At 37.0% G+C, this 21,636-nt stretch overlaps 1 protein-coding gene across 2 annotated transcripts in view; it reads left to right on the top strand.

Moving 5' to 3' along the window:
* The window catches only part of LOC306869179 (cytospin-B-like), a 129,235-nt gene that overhangs the window by 10,431 nt on the left and 97,168 nt on the right, over positions 1-21,636 (top strand). Inside the window, exons 2-3 of one of the 2 annotated variants that reach the window (XM_079415820.1) lie at positions 2,239-2,433; positions 3,983-4,118. In XM_079415820.1, coding sequence (XP_079271946.1) covers positions 2,272-2,433; positions 3,983-4,118 — 298 coding nt within the window. In that variant the 5' untranslated portion in view covers positions 2,239-2,271. Of the gene's footprint in view, positions 1-2,238; positions 2,434-3,982; positions 4,119-17,005; positions 17,322-21,636 lie in introns of those variants that run through there. The other variant, XM_079415821.1, reaches the window with a different exon arrangement.

Genomic DNA, 21,636 nt, shown 5'->3' with positions numbered 1-21,636 from the left:
TAAAATTAAAATATTTTGTGATTATTTATTTAAAAAAACTTAACAGTAGTAGTAAGTAGTAGTATTATGTACATTCTACTAAATAATAGTAATATAGCCTATTTCTGGCACACGGTCTTTAATAGGCTAAGTTAAACCGAACTTTTATTTTGACGGGTTGCCGTGAATACTTCTAAAGTTCTGTGTGTGTATGATATGACGCTAGTTTTACTCAAATTAAATGGTAAAATGCTCGTAAAGTGCCTTTCAGATCAGTTCTGGAGATATTGTTGATGTATTTATATCCTTATTGAGACGGCAGACGCTGAAATCACCGCGAGCGCCACATTAGTAAACACAACCGCACATGCAGCACATTCACACAGAGACGCGCAGAACATGCAGGATTCATATTTAAATCGACTTTTGCAGCTTAATATTTACAGATACTAGTCCATATCGCGATTTGATTTAAGTGTAATGACCTACTTTTGATTAATTCATGCAAACTTTGACAAATTCCGTGACATTCCGCGTTAAACTGTAAATTCCGTTTTTATGACTGGATTCCGTGCGCGTTCTCTGCATCGCGGAGATCATAGATCCCTACAGATAGCGCTCCTGCTGTGTTCTTTAACAACCAGAGCAGTCATCTTTCTATTCACTTCACTTTTGCTATTTAACCAGAGCGAAGGAGACGAGTGCGGTCACGTGTGGTGCTTGTCCACACGCCTTTGGAGAGAAGTGAAAGTGACAGCTCTAGTACCGGTGTATCGATACTTCGGGAAATTAATATTGGTACAGATATTCAGATATTCGTTCAGATATTTCAGTATCGATATTTATCGAAATATCGATATTTTTGACAACACTAGAGCAAAGTGAAGTCGACGATTTTTAAAAATCAAATAGTCGAATAAAATCGACGAATCGCGGCAGCCCTAGAGATCATATATCCATTTTATTAGTCATAAGTCATTATAGTAACCCTTGGTACAGTGAGACGAATAGTTCAAGTTATACTTGAATATTAGGCTATTTATTTCAGTTTGTGAATGGGAAGATAAGAACAGAGAGAGTGAAAGGTGGAGCAACCAAGTCTTTCTTACTGGTAAGGTTCTGCTGTTCATGTATTTATCATTACATATCTCTTGGGACGTTGTTAATAGTTGGAGTTGTGTACATTTGCACCCCACCATCATTTAAATCAGTGAGAGCAGCCCACAAGGGTGAATGCTCAGCTCTCTACAAAATACATTAGCTCCCTCACCCTCTGTTTTGAAGAGCACTTATGTCTCTTTCAGTCAATGGTCACCTGTCCACTCCTCTCACATTACCTCTGCTTTGTTCACTAATATTTCCTGCATTCACTTTGAGTCTCTGTGCATTAATAGTTTTAGAGATTTTCTAGGGTGAGACCTGCACTCTGCATTCAGGATGTTGGGTCTCTGATAGGGGCGTTTGATAACTAGATTACTTAATAATAGGACGTTTAGTCACAGGAACCTTCTTCAGATTTATCTTTAGGTTGTGTCCCTTTCACTTTCTCCCTCTCTTCCTTATCTCTCTCCCTCTAAATTGCCCCACTTTCACTTGCATTAAGATGATATCTGTTGAACGATCCTACATCTTTCTCGAAGGGTATTCCTTACAGATTTCTTTGCTGCTCTTTTTTCACTTTTTCTGGATTGAAAACTTGCAGAATTCTGAATGATTTAATGAGCACTACATTGGATCCTGGAAATAAATAAACCATGATCTGATTCAGGCGGTACTGTGAAATTTTAATACCGAATTGAAATCACTCTCTATTTTTTCGTCCATGAGCAAGTAGTCCCATATGCACAGATTCTTACAGACAATGGTAATTTTAAAGTAAAATAAATGATTTTAGAATAAAATATTTTAATAGTTTTATAAAAACGTCCATTAATTACAAATCCAAATCAATCCACATCCTAAAATGTAAGCAAAAAACATTTCTTTTCAGTTTTTGTCTGGTCTGGGTTGGGTGCACTCTTATTAAAAGATGACTGCTTTATTACCAAGCAAGCCAAAATATTTATTAAACAAACATGCAAGAATACATAGAATTTGTGTGTTATAATGAACAATGGTTGTTTTGATTCTGATGAATTTAGATTGTTTTAAGTGTTTGTATTCTGCAATCCCATTAGGATTAAACTATTTCCTGTGCTATAATCTGAACTCAACCATCTAACTCTGAACCTCTGCTTCCTCTTGTTGCTTTGTCTGCAGAACAACTGGTAAGAATTGTGAACTGAGAAGACCATGTTGAAAGGGGGCACCGCCAAGGCAGCACTGCCCAGGATGGGGGCCCCGGAGCGTGCAAAGATGTCTGCCAACAGCTCCCAAAGCTCATACTCCAGCAACATTGGGATGAAGACCTCTAGATCGTCCAGCTCTATTGCCTCTGATCTGAGACTCGGCAAGGTGAGCTGTAACACTAATCTAATGAGCCAGAGGAATGGATGAGTGGCGGGTAGGGGTGGCACGGTACATGTATTCGTACCGAACCGTCACGGTACGGGCGTCTCGGTTCGGTGTATGAGGCCTTACAACAAATACAGGCAATTCACCCTCAATCCAGAAGGGGGCACCCACAGCAATGCAACACTGTTTGATAACCGCCAGCAGAACCCAAAACCCATTAAACAGTGACTGTGTGCTGATTCTGAACGCGTATACTTTAAAGGCTTGTGCACTCAACTGTTTGAGAAATGGAGCTTTGTGCTCGTGTATCCTACCTCTCACATTCGTCACAAATCTAAATATTCCATAATATTTCCATATTTTGCGATGTAACGTATCTGAATGCTAAACTATTATTTATGTAAATTATAGGCTTTGTACTTCAGTCGCATTCTCTAACAGTGACACATAGGCACGCGCTGATGTTTGTATTTTATTTTGATAAAGTAACAACTTTAGCAATGCTGGAACTGATGTGTGTGTGTGTGAGTGTGTGTGTGTGTGCGTGTGACGCGATCACTTCAACTGTTTCCTTATACCAGTAGATCAACTTTAAACACTTATCGTCTTAATAAAGCATCACTGTATAAAGGTCTGCTTTTATTTGTGTACACTTACAATGAAAACAAAACCATTTGAGTTTCCTTTCTGTGAACAAATTAAGCCTGTCAAAAAATGAACTGAAACTCAGCATATATAGGCTATGTTACGTGTTTTTTCCCCTTGTTTATCTGTTAACTAAATAAAATATATTTCAAGAATGTATTCCTTGTATGTATATATGCACTGCAGATTATATATATAATGTAATATAATATTTAGTATTACTACTGTACTACTCTCTGTTCAAAATAAATGAAAAGAAACCGAGCATTGTAGATTTGTTGTTTTTTCCCTGTTGTACCGAAATCGTATTGAACCATGACCCCCGAACCGAGGTACGTACCGAACCGTGACATCTGTGTACCGTGCCACCCCTAGTGGCGGGAGTGATGGGACACAGACAAAAAAAACAACAGAATGCAGAACAAAAGTGGTGGAAAACACTAAATAACCTGCAAAATGTGATGCCCAGTACACATGTACTGTACATAGGGCCAATTAAAATGACAATATATTCCTCATCATCCTCATATGTGAGATATGTCAATATTTGTCATATTTATCAATATTAAAAATTTCACACTTGTCACCTTTTGGCTAAATTCACTGTTTTGAGGACAGAATAATGGCATGTTATTTATTCTGACCCAAAGAGGTTGTCATTGCATTGCCATTACTGTTACTGGTCAGAAGTAGGTACTATATATTGATTCATTTTCCTAGACAACTGTTCATCATAAATGCATGAATGATGCTGAAAGATAATTTCATAGATGGCCTCTGAGATAACAGACATGGATTAAAAGTCACAAAATTCTCTTTGTAACACAAAGTATTAAGTATTATATTTTATCAGAAATTAGATTCTCAGCTGTTTCACTGACAGTGCTAATGTTTTTGTGCATAGATAAAAAGAGCGAGCAGTGATGATGCTCTGGCTAAACCTGTTCTGGGTTCAGTGGCTTCAGTGTCCCGCATAAAGAAGACCATCACCACAGGAGCTATCTCTGAGCTTTCAGACAACAGACCACGCAGCGCTTCAAGTAGGATTTTATATTTTACACACAATCTCATAAAACTAATACAGCCATGCAAGATTTCCTTATAGTGTGCAGTCATAAAATTACTCAGCAAATTAATAATTATGCTTATTTAACCTCTAATTAATATTTACACACAGTAGATGCACTCAGTGCATGAAATATGATGAAAAATGGGAATCAAACAAACTAAAATACCTCATTTGTCATCATTTACTCAACCTTCATGTCCAAAATCTGTACCAAAATTTGTATATGTATGTAAAATATGTAACTTCTTTTAAGATCTGAAGAAAGTAAGTCATACAGGTTTAAAACAACATGAGCATGAGTAAATAAGAATAGAATCATAGATAGATGATAAAACTATTAGGGGAACTATCCCTTTAATGTCTTGGAATAAAATCACTGCACAGCTTTTGTGAGTGCAGATGATCTCCTCTAGAGGGCACCAGGACACTGATAATGAAGATCCCTTAGATTAATTTCCTGTTCTGTGATGCATTAGTTCTGAGTTCCTTTTTAATGCATCTGTTGGTTTATGGTGATGACACTTCAGTATTTAGCTAGGCCAATGCACTTGTGTAAAAGATCACTCATTGGACTTGAACTGTACTGGAAGAATAAGGTAGATGATTTGTGTTCTCAGCAGAAATAAACAAAATCCAAAGCTGATAAAATATGGAAAACATAATTTTGTTTCCAGTATTAGATTATGGAAACAGAACCATATAAAGGGTTTAATTTGCTTCTAATTGGATTGTATTTGAGAAATGTGATGAGTCATTGTGTCTTTGTAGAGTGCACGTGTTCTCTTTGAACATTGTTAGGGTCGAAGGCATATTTAACTTGTTGGACTGGACTGATTGAATCTGGTATTAATAATTCCTCTTTCGTCGACATTCAAACACACATGGAAAAAAGATGCAAGCTAGACATTGTGCTGAACAGGAATGCTGCCTGGCTGCATCACTTCTGCGGGATTGGCTCTATGGTACAATACCAGTGTCAGGGTGTAGCAGAATTCTTTGTACTTCATGTGATGCTCAGCTGGCTGTTTTATCTGTAGGCAAAGGAGGTGCTATCATCATGGTTATATACTAGACAAAATGACTCTAGGAAAAATGGGACATTTTTTTTATTTTGTAAAGACATAGTTCACCTAAATCCTCAAATTGTGCCATTATTCACATCACCCTCATGTCATTTAAGTGGAATAAAATAATCTTCTGTGGCCCGTCATAAACATTCCTATAATCTTTATCTGAAATACATCATGGTTTAAAGGGTTCATATGACGTTGCTAAAAAGAACATTATTTTGTGTATTTGGTGTAATGCAATGTGTTTATGTGGTTCAACTGTTCTGCCTTTGGCTGCACGGACGATCACAGAACATGATAGAGTCCCAGCCTCAGAGGAGACAAGAGAGCAGTGGCATTATTGATTTATTTACTGTATGATGCTGCCACACAGATCTAAAATAATCATGCAATTTATTTCCCAGCTGTTTACCTTCACAGACATAACTGATTGTTTTTGTAACTCGTGTGTTTTTAACCTAAACTTGTGTGTGAATGAGAACTTAGTGTAGTACTCACTGTGACAGCAGCTTTCTGTCCGTGTGCTTCGGATGTGTGCACTCAGAAAACAGTATATCAGAAGTTTAAACGAATATGGTTTAAAACGCATGATTTCTGCGCGATAAACATGATAATCACAACCAAAACAGATGTTTTTAGTAGGTACGAGCTGTAATGGCGCAGCTCTATTCTGGAAAGGGGGCGGGAGCAGCAGCTCATTGGATTTAAAGAGACAGGCATGAAAATCAGAGTGTTTCTGCTTCCACTCAAAATAGGCATTTTCAGAATGATATAATAAATTATCTGTGGGGTATTTTGAGATGAAACTTCACAGACACATTCTGGGGACACCTGAGACGTATGTTACATATTGTAAAAAGGGGCATAATATGTCTCCTTTAAATTAAATAGGGCTGCAACTATCGATTATTTTGATAATCGATTAGTTGGCCGATTATTCTTTCGATTAATCGATTAATCGGATTAAAAAAATATTGACCAAAAAAACCACTATTCCACATTCTGCCCAATGTCCTTCAAACAAACGTGACAACTGAATGCTATGAAAACATACAGTGCTTAATTTATTAGACCACTTATCATAATAAAGAGAAAACATATTTTAGAAATTTGTCAAAAATTTGTTTAAATTTAAAAATGTTATTGTCATTTATTAGACATAATAATAAAAAATGGGCTCATAACAGCTTGCATTCTTGCTGGTATTGTTTATGTACTTTTTGACTGCAATTGGGTATCGCAAAAAAAAAAAACTCAAATAAAAAATACAAGAAAAAATAAGTGCTCTGGTTTTCTTTCATAGATAACAGCAATAATGATATTATAGCATTAAAAATAGCCTACTACTGTTACTAAAGAGCTTACACATATTGGAGTACTAACCAGTACAGAAAGCCGAAAAATGATTTTGGTTATCACCAATACTGTTACTTTAGAGCAGCAGTGGCACAAACCTTACATAAACACATTGTTAAACTTACATAAATTTGTTAAGCATTGTAAAAATTGAATATAGTTTAAACCTCTATTAAAAATTAAAATAATAAAGATAATAATAAAGACGAATAAAAACACAAACTCAGTGTTAACCAACAGGTAAGAGTAATGTTCTGCAGGAACTACTTTGATCACAGTCACCTCGTCATTTCTTTATCCTGTAAAAGGCCGTTATGGAGCGTCTCATGTTTATATTCAGACAGACAATTACACGCTGTTATCCCTTTAAAGTTCCCTAAAAGTAAAATATTTTAATTTATTTTAAACCTTAAATTAACTTTCAACAACAGATAATTCAGCACAATGGATATGTTTGCGCTGAAAAGCCTATTAATTGTCTCCCTCTCTACTGTGTTCTGTCCGTCTGACGCGCGTGCGCGCGCCCGCCGCGCCGGCGCTCATTCGGTATTTTAACCCTCTGGTTGTGTTCGGGTCAAATTGACAAGAATTTTTTTTTCTTTTTCCTGAAAATACTAGTTAACGTTATCGCATTGGACTCAAACTTACTGACTTTGCGCACATAGGGTACAAGTATTTCTCATAAATTTTTTTAGAATTTTCGTAATTTTTTGTGGGTTTTATTTCACCTAGTCACACTCGTTGTGTTCCCGGTCAAAAATGACCGGACTCCGAACAACTGCTTATAAATCTGTCATTATGCTATATTATCACTAAATATTGGATTCATTCTTTTTGTCAACTTGTTTCCTTTCATTTAGGACTGGTTTTGTGTTTCTATTTGCTTCTGATTAATCATAAGCCTCATTTATCTGAAAGTAGGCACCTAATTTTTTGAGTGAAAAAATTATTTTTTATGAATAATTTTCACAATATGAGAGAAAAAATTATAAAAATTTGCACTGTTTCTCACACTAGTGTACTTTAATGTTTAATCAGGAAGTTTGCTTTTAAATGCTTTTATTTTGTACAAAATTGCAAAAAGTCACACTCGTGGTGTTCCCGGTCAAAAATGACCGGACTCCAAACAACTGCTTATAAATCTGTCAATATGCTATATTATCACCAAATATTGGATTCAATCTTTTTGTCAACTTGTTTTCTTTCATTTAGGACTGGTTTTGTGTTTCTATTTGCATCCGATTAATCGTAGGCCTCATTTATCTGAAAGTAGGCACCTAATTTTTTGAGTGAAAAAAGCATTTTTTATGAATAATTTTCACAATATGAGAGAAAAAATTATGAAAATTTGCACTGTTTCTCACACTAGTGTACTTTAATGTTTAATCAAGAAGTTTGCTTTTAAATGCTTTTATTTTGTACAAAATTGCACAAAGTAACACTTGTCAAAAATGGCCGGCCATTGAAAGTGAATGGGGAAGAATGAAAGAAACAACTAGTGTTCAGGAGCATGTTGTGCTTGCAAACAAAGACCTTGGACCTTTGCATGTGTGGATGCATTTATACTCAAGCTATCACACACACACATGCGCACACACGCACGCACACACACACACACACACACACACACACACCATCCATCCATGCATACAAACTATTTTATTACACCTATTTCATCCTACCCTGAACTGCATGCAATATCCTTTTATGAATAAAAAAGGATCTCTCTCTCTCTCTCTCTCTCTCTCTCACACACACACACACACACACATGCTCAGACTGCCTTGTCTTTAGCCTGCATTGACCTCAAAAATAATCTTTTCTTTCACCACATATTCTAGACTACGGAGCCCCTTAGAGCTCATGGTGGTGGAAAGATTTCGGGGTGGGTGAAAAAAATTCGGGGTGGGAGGAAAAAATATTTTTCAAATCTTTTGCGTTCCCTCGCAAAGATGCTTGCGTTCCCTCGCAAAACATTGCGTTCTCTCGCAAAGATGTTTGCGTTCTCTCGCAAAACTTTGCGTTCTCTCGCAAAGTTGTTTGCGTTCTCTCGCAAAACTTTGTGTTCTCTCGCAAAGATGTTTGCGTTCTCTCGCAAAGATGTTTGCGTTCTCTCGCAAAACTTTGTGTTCTCTCGCAAAGATGTTTGCGTTCTCTCGCAAAACTTTGCGTTCTCTCGCAAAGATGTTTGCGTTCTCTCGCAAAACTTTGCGTTCTCTCGCAAAGTTGTTTGCGTTCTCTCGCAAAACTTTGTGTTCTCTCGCAAAGATGTTTGCGTTCTCTCGCAAAGATGTTTGCGTTCTCTCGCAAAACTTTGTGTTCTCTCGCAAAGATGTTTGCGTTCTCTCGCAAAACTTTGTGTTCTCTCGCAAAGATGTTTGCGTTCTCTCGCAAAACTTTGCGTTCTCTCGCAAAGATGTTTGCGTTCTCTCGCAAAACTTTGCGTTCTCTCGCAAAGATGTTTGCGTTCTCTCTCAAAGATGTTTGCGTTCTCTCTCAAAGATGTTTGCGTTCTCTCGCAAAGATGTTTGCGTTCTCTCTCAAAGATGTTTGCGTTCTCTCGCAAAGATGTTTGCTTTCTCTCGCAAAGATGTTTGCGTTCTCTCTCAAAGATGTTTGCGTTCTCTCTCAAAGATGTTTGCGTTCTCTCGCAAAACTTTGTGTTCTCTCGCAAAGATGTTTGCGTTCTCTCTCAAAGATGTTTGCGTTCTCTCTCAAAGATGTTTGCGTTCTCTCGCAAAGATGTTTGCGTTCTCTCTCAAAGATGTTTGCGTTCTCTCGCAAAGATGTTTGCTTTCTCTCGCAAAGATGTTTGCTTTCTCTCTCAAAGATGTTTGCTTTCTCTCTCAAAGATGTTTGCGTTCTCTCTCAAAGATGTTTGCGTTCTCTCTCAAAGATGTTTGCGTTCTCTCGCAAAACTTTGTGTTCTCTCGCAAAGATGTATGCGTTCTCTCGCAAAACTTTGTGTTCTCTCGCAAAGATGTTTGTGTTCTCTCGCAAAGATGTTTGCGTTCTCTCGCAAAACTTTGTGTTCTCTCGCAAAGATGTATGCGTTCTCTCGCAAAACTTTGTGTTCTCTCGCAAAGATGTTTGCGTTCTCTCGCAAAACTTTGTGTTCTCTCGCAAAGATGTTTGCGTTCTCTCGCAAAGATGTTTGCTTTCTCTCGCAAAACTTTGCGTTCTCTTGCAAATATGTACGCAAAGTTTTGCGAGGGAACGCAAACATCTTTGCGAGAGAACGCAAAGTTTTGCGAGGGAACGCAAAAGATTTGAAAAATATTTTTTCCTCCCACCCCGATTTTTTTTCACCCACCCCGAAATCTTTCCACCACCATGAGCTCTAAGCGGCTCCGTACTAGACAAAACATTATGACAATATGTTTAGAGGCTTTCGTGTTCTCTCAGAGTAAACGAAAGTTTACAATTAAATGCTAGAGCATACAAATGCCTCACAGTGCCTTGCTTGTCATTTACACGAGGAAGAGACAACTGAAGAAGAATTTTACAGTGACGATGCATTGCAAGATATATTGGAAGATAAAAATATCACTGGACAAGCTGAAAACCTTGCAACAACTGAAAAGAAGCAATCTTCTGATTTTGAGGACCCAGCTGAAGTTGATGTAACGTTCTGGTCGAGGGATGGAAAAAAAGTCAATGCAGGCCAAAGACAAGGCAGTTTGAGCATTTGTGTGCATTGTGTGTGTCTGTGTGTGAGAGAGAGAGTTATAATATGAGATTCATAAAAGCATATTGCATACAGTTCAGGGTAGGATGAAATAAGTGTAATACAATAGTTTGTATGCATAGATGTGTGTGTGTGTGTGTGTGTGTGTGATAGCATGAGTATACATGCACGCACTGGTCCAAGGCATTTATGTTTGCAAGCACAACATGCTCCTGAACACTAGTTGTTTCTTTCATTCTTCCCCATTCACTTTCAATGGCCGGCCATTTTTGACAAGTGTTACTTTGTGCAATTTTGTACAAAATAAAAGCATTTAAAAGCAAACTTCTTGATTAAACATTAAAGTACACTAGTGTGAGAAACAGTGCAAATTTTCATAATTTTTTCTCTCATATTGTGAAAATTATTCATAAAAAATGATTTTTTCACTCAAAAAATTAGGTACCTACTTTCAGATAAATGAGGCATACGATTAATCGGATGCAAATAGAAACACAAAACCAGTCCTAAATGAAAGAAAACAAGTTGACAAAAAGATTGAATCCAATATTTGGTGATAATATAGCATAATGACAGATTTATAAGCAGTTGTTCGGAGTCCGGTCATTTTTGACCGGGAACACCACGAGTGTGACTTTTTGCAATTTTGTACAAAATAAAAGCATTTAAAAGCAAACTTCTTGATTAAACATTAAAGCACACTAGTGTGAGAAACAGTGCAAATTTTCATAATTTTTTCTCTCATATTGTGAAAATTATTCATAAAAAATGATTTTTTCACTCAAAAAATTAGGTACCTACTTTCAGATAAATGAGGCATACGATTAATCGGATGCAAATAGAAACACAAAACCAGTCCTAAATGAAAGAAAACAAGTTGACAAAAAGATTGAATCCAATATTTGGTGATAATATAGCATAATGACAGATTTATAAGCAGTTGTTCGGAGTCCGGTCATTTTTGACCGGGAACACCACGAGTGTGACTTTTTGCAATTTTGTACAAAATAAAAGCATTTAAAAGCAAACTTCCTGATTAAACATTAAAGTACACTAGTGTGAGAAACAGTGCAAATTTTCATAATTTTTTGTTTAATATTGTGAAAATTATTCATAAAAAATTTTTTTTTACTCAAAAAATGAGGTACCTACTCTCAGATAAATGAGGCTTATGATTAATCAGAAGCAAATAGAAACACAAAACCAGTCCTAAATGAAAGGAAACAAGTTGACAAAAAGAATGAATCCAATATTTAGTGATAATATAGCATAATGACAGATTTATAAGCAGTTGTTCGGAGTCCGGTCATTTTTGACCGGGAACACCACGAGTGTGATTTTTTGCAATTTTGTACAAAATAAAAGCATTTAAAAGCAAACTTCCTGATTAAACATTAAAGTACACTAGTGTGAGAAACAGTGCAAATTTTTATAATTTTTTGTTTAATATTGTGAAAATTATTCATAAAAAATGCTTTTTTCACTCAAAAAATGAGGTACCTACTCTCGGATAAATGAGGCTTACGATTAATCAGAAGCAAATAGAAACACAAAACCAGTCCTAAATGAAAGAAAACAAGTTGACAAAAAGATTGAATCCAATATTTGGTGATAATATAGCATAATGACAGATTTATAAGCAATTGTTTGGAGTCCGGTCATTTTTGACCGGTAACACAAAAGGCGTGACCGGAGTCCGAACACAACCAGAGGGTTAAACTTAACACAGACTGTCAGGACGGACCTTTATGCAAAAATGGAAATGCTCGCGTGAATTTGTGGCATTTATAGATAAGGATATGACCGTAAACTGAACGTTTTTGCGCTGAGGACGCACACGCATCTGTCAAAGCGCCTGACAGGGCAAGCCATTACTCTTATGCATTAACTTAAAGCTTAAAATAAAGAATTATCATGTTTTGGGCAGCTTGGATCACGTGCTTCTCCGGCAGAATCTCATTCTGTTTCCTCCACTATTTTTAGATGCATTTTGTCCATAGAAATGCATATTCAGTGCCGTAATTTGACTAACCAGCTGAAGTTGGACGTGCACTGTGGGCAGACCCGATTAATCGATAATGAGAATCGTTGACGATGATTTTCATAGTCGATAATAATCGATTTTATCGATTAGTTGTTGCAGCCCTAAAATTAAACTTTCCTTTGCTGTTAGGTCTCCAAAGAGAAATGAAGAGAGAGACACGCATGATCTCTCTTCTATAAATAACATTTATGCATGTGTTAAGGGACAACATTTTGCTTAAGGTCAAATGACATTCTGTCTCGTTGTCTTTTAATTAACACTCCCATTTTTTCAGTTTCCAATACACAACACTTCACAAAGATCTGTGATGCTGTATCAGTTATCATATAGAGACTGGGTGCTTATGTGGACAGTTTGGCTGGATGTAATAGCGCTTATGTCATTGTGAGACGTATTAAGTGTATGACTCAGTGTTGTGGATTTAGAGTACGTGTGAATAGTGCATTGTCACCGTGTTCCACACTGTCAGCTTACAGGAGTTCAGACTCACAGTCTGGCTCAGCTGACGTTGATGGTTAATTAGGCAGAGCTGCCATGGTAATCTCTCGAATGTGGGCTGAGTGTTGCCGCTCTGCAAAATAAATTCTGTAAAAAATACTATTGTTCAAAAGATTTTTCCTTTTTTGTTTGAAAGAAATTGATACTTTTATTTAACAAGGATGCATTAAATTGATCAATTTCTTTCTAGAAATTTAGGTAGCAAATTGTAATTTAAAATGTACAGCATGACCACTTGACTGATAGCAGAGATGCTTGTAATGCCTGTAAAATCGTTTTACACTCCTAGCAGCTAATATGTTTTTGCCATTTTTGTCATCTTTATCTTGTGTTGTCTATTTAGCCCAGTTAATCACAGCTTTTGCCTTCAAGGTGTTCCCTGATTGCTTCCATATTGCAAACCATACGGATTGCCTTTAAATATTAATGCTGGCTTGACCTTCATGAAACATAACAGGGTGAAGAAATGATTCTCCTGTGCCGATTTAACTGAAACTGTGTTTTTTGGAGTTGTTTTCACAGAATGTGAGAAAGTAAAGCTACCCGTCTCTGACTTGACCTTGATCTGCATTGTACCATGATATACAATATTATGAGAGGAGTATGTCAATCTTAATGCTGCTAAAACAGCTTTACCACTTACCAGTTTGAAACACTATTGACTATTGTTTTTGCTGAAATCTCACCGCTTACAGTACGTTGGCAGGGCCATTACCTCAATAGGGATTTGAGACACACATATTAACTAAGTTTTTTCAGCCATTAGATGGTCTACAGCAGGGGTCGATCGCCATTTACCAGTCGATCGCGAAGGCAGTGCTGGTAGATCGCACTTTAGGTCAGTGGTTCTCAACGGAGGGGCGCGAGATAACCTAAAACTAAAATATAATATAGCCTATTCACTAATGTTATGACTAATATGTTAAATAATGTAAAAATGTGATGTTCTGTGTTTCGGAGCAGCTCGAGCCATTTCTCATCGCGCTGTGTGAAATACAGACTGAATGGCGGCTCAAAACTGCTGTATGAGCACATGATACGCAAACTACATAAAAGAAGCCAGTGTCATGCTAGTAGCCTAAATTTTTGATGGATGAAGATTGTAATCAAGGTAAAGATGATTACAATGACATCGTGCATTAGGCACGTTGTGTCCGTTATAATTGATGCGTAAACGAACCGTGTGTGCTCTCGGCACAATATCTACAGTGACATTTTTGCAAAGTATGTTTGTGTAACACAGTTCGTGATTCGGGAAGAAGGAGGCGGGAACCGGCAAACATTCAACGATTTAATAACAAAAATAAACAAACGTAAAAGTAAAGCGGCAGCCCCTCACAGACGACTGCCGCACACAAAACACAAAATAAAATCCAGGCCTGGTCCTCTCTCGTCTTCCACTGTCGTCACTCCTCCTTTTATCCTTCCGGAGCTCCTCCGTGGGACTCGAGACCGGTGAGTGTCGCAGGTGTCGCTCATTATCATTAACTCCACCGGCCTCGCTCCGTTCCCACGGCTCTCGGCCCCGCCCCACTCACCACAGTTTGCAAAAAAGAACATGGAATTTTTAAGTCCATCTTGAATTTGTTTTGTTTTGTTTTAAAGAAATTACATGTAATTGAAAAGTAATAACAATTACAAAGGTTTTAGTTAATAGAAAAGTATGGGCTTGCAGTATTGATTTGGAGAGGAGGGGGTCTTGGAGTAAAAAAGGTTGAGAACCACTTCTTTAGGTAAATGCAGGCACAGTTCTCTAGGGGTACTAAGAATTGAACATTATTTTATTATTATTATTTTTTTTATGAAAAATTAAAGTTATACAATATAAAGATGCATCCCAAAATGCCTTTTTATTCATTTATTTTATATGTATTTTATTATTTATTTATTTTCCCTTGGTAGATCCCGGTGAGTTTCTCATTTGAAAAGTAGATCTCCACACAAAAAAGTTTGGGCACCCCTGGTCTACAGGGTGGCAGATCTAGCCATTGGTTCAAGATGTTCTCAGCTTTAGTTTAAATGTTTACAAAGAAATTTGTAATGCTGCAACGTTAGAAATACTGCAGACACTAGACACTGATTGAACTTTCTACACGTGTCAGTGATGTGTTTGCACATGCTATAAAATTGGGCCTATAACTTTGAAAGGCAATATGTTTAGCAGTATGCATATACTAAACATTTGCATTAAAACTGGAGAATACTTTACACATACAAGGATGCCAGAATGGGACATGACATGACTATCTGTGATGTGCTGCTTACAAATTCCTAGACTAATAGTCTTACCTATAAAATAATACTTAAATCATGCACATTTTTGTGCTGAACATTAATATATTTGCTTTAAAAAAACTCTTTGTAAACCCCTTATAATGCCTTGCCTAATTGAATGCCATTGTAAGTGCATTACAGTGAAATGGTATTTGTTTGTTTTTTAAACTGAGGTGCAAATCAAAACTTTATTTTTAGAGGAAATAGAAAATGTGGAGCTCAGCTTGTATTAAACATTCCTTGGACATGTTAGACATTCCTTTCATGTCTAACAGTTCTAAGTCTCTGCTCATGTACGGTCATCGAGGTGAGGCCATGAGATGTTTGGGTGAGCACAGATCAGCTCAGCTGTAGTTCACAGAGGCTTTCTTCTGCCTCTGTTTGTGAATGTAAGTGAGCTACAGGAGTGCAGATTAGAACTGGGCCTATTTACCAAGGGTGGAGAGGCTTTATATAACCTTAGTAAATTCGAAAGAACGACAAAAAGAACAATAAGAAATAATATTATAATAATTCATACTCCCTTTAACAACTTTAATAATTCAAATTTCCTTAAGAAAACTACACAACACACACCAAGACTTCTGTATTTTAGTAAAGGAGAGGCACTCCAATAAATAGGAAAATAAAAGGATAGATTACATTACATGGTTCTCTGGAATGCTTGATTATTATTGGTCAATTGCAGAATTTTTTGGTCAGTTATAAAACCTGCTAAGCAATATAACTGAATTTCTAAATGACTTGGCTGGTTTGATGTATCTCATATTACACTGCAGTCTCTTGCTTTTCACATAATAAAATAACTCAAATCAATATTTCATGCCCGTTTATTTATTGATTTGGTAAGTAGCTGTATATAAAGCAGGATAAGCAGTCAGCCAGTCATCTGGGTTTATTTTGCCACATTAATCGACATGTTAAAATATGGGATTTAAAATTGAATTTAAAAACTAAAAAGAAACATTTACACTAAATAATTTTTATGATATTTATATTTAATATTCTGCACATATAATATTTCTAGGCCACTAATTAAATAATAAGTGACATTTATCATGTGACTTTCTGTGCAGACACCAGATTGTCTTAATTCAAAGAGCCTATTGAACTTCATCTCAAATCATGCTGGAGAACATGATCTTCAGGTTTGACAAATGCTTGTGGAGTTCATTCAGCTTAAGTGCTGCTGTCATTAAAGCAAAAGAACTGAAATGTATGTTGATTTTTAATTCAAATTTTAAATCAATTGTTTATGCCAAGATTCACCAGTGGTATCAGACTTTTGGACCCCACTTTACACGAGATAAAATATAATATTGAAACTTTTTGTTGAGAAGAGAAAAAAAGAGATGAAATGAGCTGCAGAGATATGCATTCTGTCTGCGTTGTCAAGCCAGGGCGAGATTCAGGCAAAGATGACGTGTTTTTTTGTTTGTTTTTTTTGCTAGCATGAATATTTAACTCATATGCATTTTACATGAATAGAGAATGAGGTGGAGGGAAAGAGCTAAAGAAAATAACACATTTATCTTTTCAGAAACGGATCAGTCTAACTAGTGGGCTATAATCTCCTATTCTGTGATAATGCAGCAATTTATGACAAAAACACGGTGTGGCTCTGCACGTGTGTCCCAGTGTATCACCCAGTGTCCTCTGCTACAGAGCACATGATTGAGGTCAGACAAAATGCACATGTGGAAGGAAATGAATAGAATCTCCTTTCTTTCAGTTTGTTCCTCTCCATCAGTCCTATATACTCTTCATTTCTGTAGATAGAAGTAAAGCAAAGGAGAGAGTGCAAGATAAAAGAGGGAGTTGCTTGCTCTAATTTTCATGCTTCAGTTGGAGGAGGAGCACATGTGTGATGGAGGGAAGCCACACCCCCAAAACAGAGACATGACTAATAACACTCTGAATACACTCTTGCTGCAGCTGAGAGAGAGAGAGAGAGACAGAGAGAGAGACAGAACAAGTGAATGAGTAGACGACTGAGAGAGTTGCACTTGGACAGACTGACAGTCAGCAGGAATGTTGTCTGGCTGCTGATTCACAGCCAACAGGACGAGGGGAGAGGACAAACACCCCTGTCTCAATTGTCTTTGTCTTGTACACACGAGCGGCAATGGAAGCGTGCTCTGTCAGGTGTGTTGGAGCTCTGCTCTGATGGATTTGTGTCTTCTGTGGAGCAGCGAGTAGCAGGCATGGGGAACCAGGAAACCCGGGTGGAAGATCCGGACACAGGTCTGACTATCATATCACTGTGCTGTGGATGTCTTGTATTATCATTCATCCTCAATGGGGTTGTATGTTTGTTTGTGTGAGCTCACTAGTCACAGCGATCGATTCTCTGTGTATAACCATGATATAATTACTGTCTGTCTTTTATTATTTCCTACATTTTTTCTTTTTACTCTATATATTTGGTTTGTTCTGTCTGTTCTGCATCTTTTCGTCCCTCTCCTGTGTGTTTGGCTCTGTTTTGCTGTTTCACTCACAGTCATGGCCAGTATCAGTGTGCAGCTGTAGGGGGTAAATGTAGGTTGGAAGATAAATGGAGCTTTTATCCACACTTGTCCAGATCCCATTGCTCTTCATCACTGCTGTGTGTACATGCTGTTAAGATACACGTCCCAGAAACAGCAGGCATCATTTTACAGTTGTTTATACTTAGGTTTAGACATTTGATCAAACCACTAACACTAAGTAAACGTAGACTTTCCCACCACACGTTTTTGCCAAGAACATGACTGATACCTCAAATCATGTGGCTTGTTACAAAGACTGCAGGTAATAAAATAACAAGACATCTCACGGTTTACTTTAAAGTAGGCACACAAGCCATATTTAAGCCATATATTTCATTCAAATGAAACTATTATCCATCTATCATCCATTGTCCACTTTCTACAATCCTGCCAGCTCTGGATCAAAGTCAAAATAAAATGTTGTCCTACCTCCCCCCCCTTTCGATAAGTTGTTTCACTGAAATATATGGCACAATAGGAAATAAAAATTGGTAAAAATTCTCAATTAATGGCAACTTTAAGTCTGTCTGTCCACCAAAGCGTTTTTAGCCAGCTGAAAACGCCAGGTGCTCTGCTTAAAACACCTAGATGTGAGCGCTTTGTTTTTTCATTTGAGACATTTTGGTTGCGAAGTAAATGTTGCAAACATTATTTTTCAAAGCAATATTCATGGTAGTTCTGGAATCACATCTGGTACAGACATGAATATACTCGGAGACAAGAAATATGAACTTCTCCATTGTTGTTCAGTTGTAGTACAAGCAGAATGTGTGACAGTTGGTCAAAGTGGTATTAGTCCCGCCCCTCCACTGTGATTGGATGGCTGACTAAAACGTGACAGTGATGACCGCTGACTTTTACCCAAAGCGTAACATACTTCAACTCTCGATGGCAAGAAAAAAACACTTTGGTGGACACACGGCCTAAGAATAGGCTCTTTGGGCTTAGCAACTGCATAGCTACACCTTGACAAGCACCTTAGAGCTGTGGTGGGACTTGCAAGAACCACTCAAATGTTTTTCTGAATATTTAAAAATCTAGTTATGTGGATATCAGTGTGTGTGCTAGAAATGTGCTGAGTAACACTGAATGAAAAGAGTCTCAGTGTGGTAGAAAAAGAGATTATCTCTATGTGTGTCTGTTACATGTCCATTCCACCCCTGGGGATAAACTTTCTATTGCATTTCCATTTCAAAGTTTGCTTCATTTCAGCCAGTTTTAACTGCAGAGATGGAAAGCAACAGTCTGCTTTATCTCTCTGTGCTCCTGCACATCCTCAGTCTCTTGGGCATCTCTTTCTTCATATCACTTCATATATTGCGCTGTGTCTGTTCTTGACTTATTTACAGTGTCTCATGAAAGCTGACATTCAATTCAATTGCAGTGTTATTGTAATCGTCTTCTGTCCTGGCGATGGAATTGTGCTCGATGCATGTGTGAAAATCATGAGTTCCCTGAGGTTTGTCTTCTTTGTTAGGACACAAGAAGATTTCTTTGTAAGACTTACTGGAATTTGAAGTCTTGATGTGTGTGTGTGGCTGGTAAATGAGGATGTGTGTTGTCTGGCACAGAAATTGTGCCTGACTGCCAGTTTACCACTGCAGGAGCCTTATCTACGACGGAAAATGCTGCCAAACCCTGAGTGTTTTTTGTGTTTATGTGTGTGCGTTTGAGATGAAACAGTAGGTTCTTATGCTGAACACACAAACACTCCTCAGCTGAGGTTAGGCTTTATCTACCTCTACAGCTTTACACCCTTTGGTAAAAGTAAAGATTGTTTTAAAAACTATCAGTTACAGTGCTATGAATGTTCATTAAGAGTTTCATTTTGATGACATTTCCTTCCACTATCTAGATCTCTGATTTGTCAAATATCATTTTTAGTTATGAATAATTTATGATGTAGAAGGCTTGGACTGATAAATGAGCCTGGCTTTGAAAGAGTCAACATTGGATAAATCTACCAAGAATGTGATTTGAACATCATTTTGAAACAGCTGGACTCCATGAGTCTGCACTGCAAATCTGTTGTCACTAACTTCGTGTCAGGAAGCTCAGTCAGTTATAAGAATGAGTTTCCAACATCCATAAATGCAGGAGTATTATTGCCATAGCTCCACGAACATTTTATCCATTTGTAAAATTCCACTTACAGTAGCAGGACCAATATGTCTCTTTTTCATTTTGGCTTGTTAGAAAGCATGTACGAAGGGGCTACTGTCTTCCTATTGGCTAGTGTCACAGATATGATGGAACTCTTCTTGGACGATGGAAAAAAATTAAGCATGCTAGTCTTTCTGAGGTAACATCGTGAAGTGTCCCAGACGTGGCATTGGATGACGTCCACTATGACACACTACACAAGATAAAACGTTTGAATCTTGCGTCCCAACCAGAGTATTTTAGCGGAGTGGAGCGGCAACAATTTCCCCTCTGCGCTCCAAGCATTTATTAATCACTCCGCTCCGGGTTCACCATTTCCCGCTTCACTCCGCTAGGGGTGTGCGATATTGAAAAAAAATTATATCTCTATATTTTTCTTTATTTTTTCGATAACGATAATTAGACGATATATTGCAGAGTGTGTTATTGTGCTGATATCTGACTACCTTGGAGAGCTGCCGTTTTTGATATTCTTCATAATCTGTGTGATCAGTTCACATCAGTGATTAATGAAACTTTTCATTTAAGTTTAAACTGATTTTTACCTTTAATAAAGGCATTTTTTTCATTCTTTTGAGTCAAATTGTTACATTTAATCAGTCAGTTAAGATCATAAGACATTTAGGCTGTTACCAAACAAATGAAACCAGTATCATCAAAATGAATCTTTGCAGAAGTTGCATCTGAAGTGGTATTTAGATGTATTTACACATTATTTAATGCAGCTCAGAGGGACATGGAGTGCTTTAACCAGTTACAAATGCTTTTTTTTTTTTTTACATTTTAAACATAAAACATTGAATACTGATTTTAAAAATGAAAATAGACTTTAAATGTGAAATTCAAAATAGAAAGAAAGTCACTGTTAAAGTCATTGAGTCATTTAACAGTTGATTCATTCAGGAACAAAACACTGTCAGGTTGCTTAGAGACACAAAACAGTGCTGTAGCTGTTTGGCATTATTTTTTGTTGGCGAAATGGAGCAAAAACAGGGAAATATGGTGTCTAAAACGTAAGTCTCTTAATATTAACTTATTGTTTATTGAACTGTTGCATAAAATCAATATCACATTTGTAATCATGCTTATTTTTTAAGAAAAATGGCACTCTTCGTGTGATTAACAATATAAAATGTAAATATATACATTTTCTGCCCCCATATATTGAATTTTGTGATCATTCTTAAAGCATTTTAATAGACTGAATAATGCAGTGAAAGAACGCACTGTTTAACCCGCTTCATCACCACGTAGGCTAATGTATGCGTGCACTCAGGTGTTTTGTTTGGTTTTTGCTAAATACTCGATAATGTCAAATTGCACATCGTTAAAACAACAATTGCAATATTATTGCAGACGATATATATCGCACACCCCTACGCTTCGCCTTCGCTCCTTGTCTAAAGTATTTCAGTAGGTTTGAAATATCACAGTTCTGTTCATAACGTATATTAAAAGAAGAGAGGATAATCAAAAAAAAAAAAATAACAGGAGAGTTTCAAAGTGGTTTTTTCCTACCACATGCCAAGCTAATATCAGCATTAAAAGGTATAATTGCTGCTTTTTGCATTGACAATTTTGTTTCTGATGAAAATAACAGTACATTTTCGGCAGTTTGCCTATTTTGCCTACGGATTGCTTCATTCTTACAGATTTCTGCTCATTCGAAATCGGATACAAATGAAGTAGCAGTGTAGCATAAGATTACATTTGTTTGAATGCATTATTGATAGAGCGATTGCATGTGAATAAGTATTGTAAATGTTTAAATCATGCTTTCACCAGGAAATATTCGCTATCAGAAGGAACAAAGTTTCAAATTCCTTGAGAACTATAACTTCCCGCTCACGTCATCATAGCCTTCACAT

The sequence above is a fragment of the Barbus barbus genome (genome assembly GCF_936440315.1).
Source record: "Barbus barbus genome assembly, chromosome: 5".
Lineage (NCBI taxonomy): Eukaryota > Metazoa > Chordata > Actinopteri > Cypriniformes > Cyprinidae > Barbus > Barbus barbus.
The sequence above is the reverse complement of the archived record's forward strand: the minus strand, read 5'-3'. Positions and strand labels throughout refer to the sequence as shown.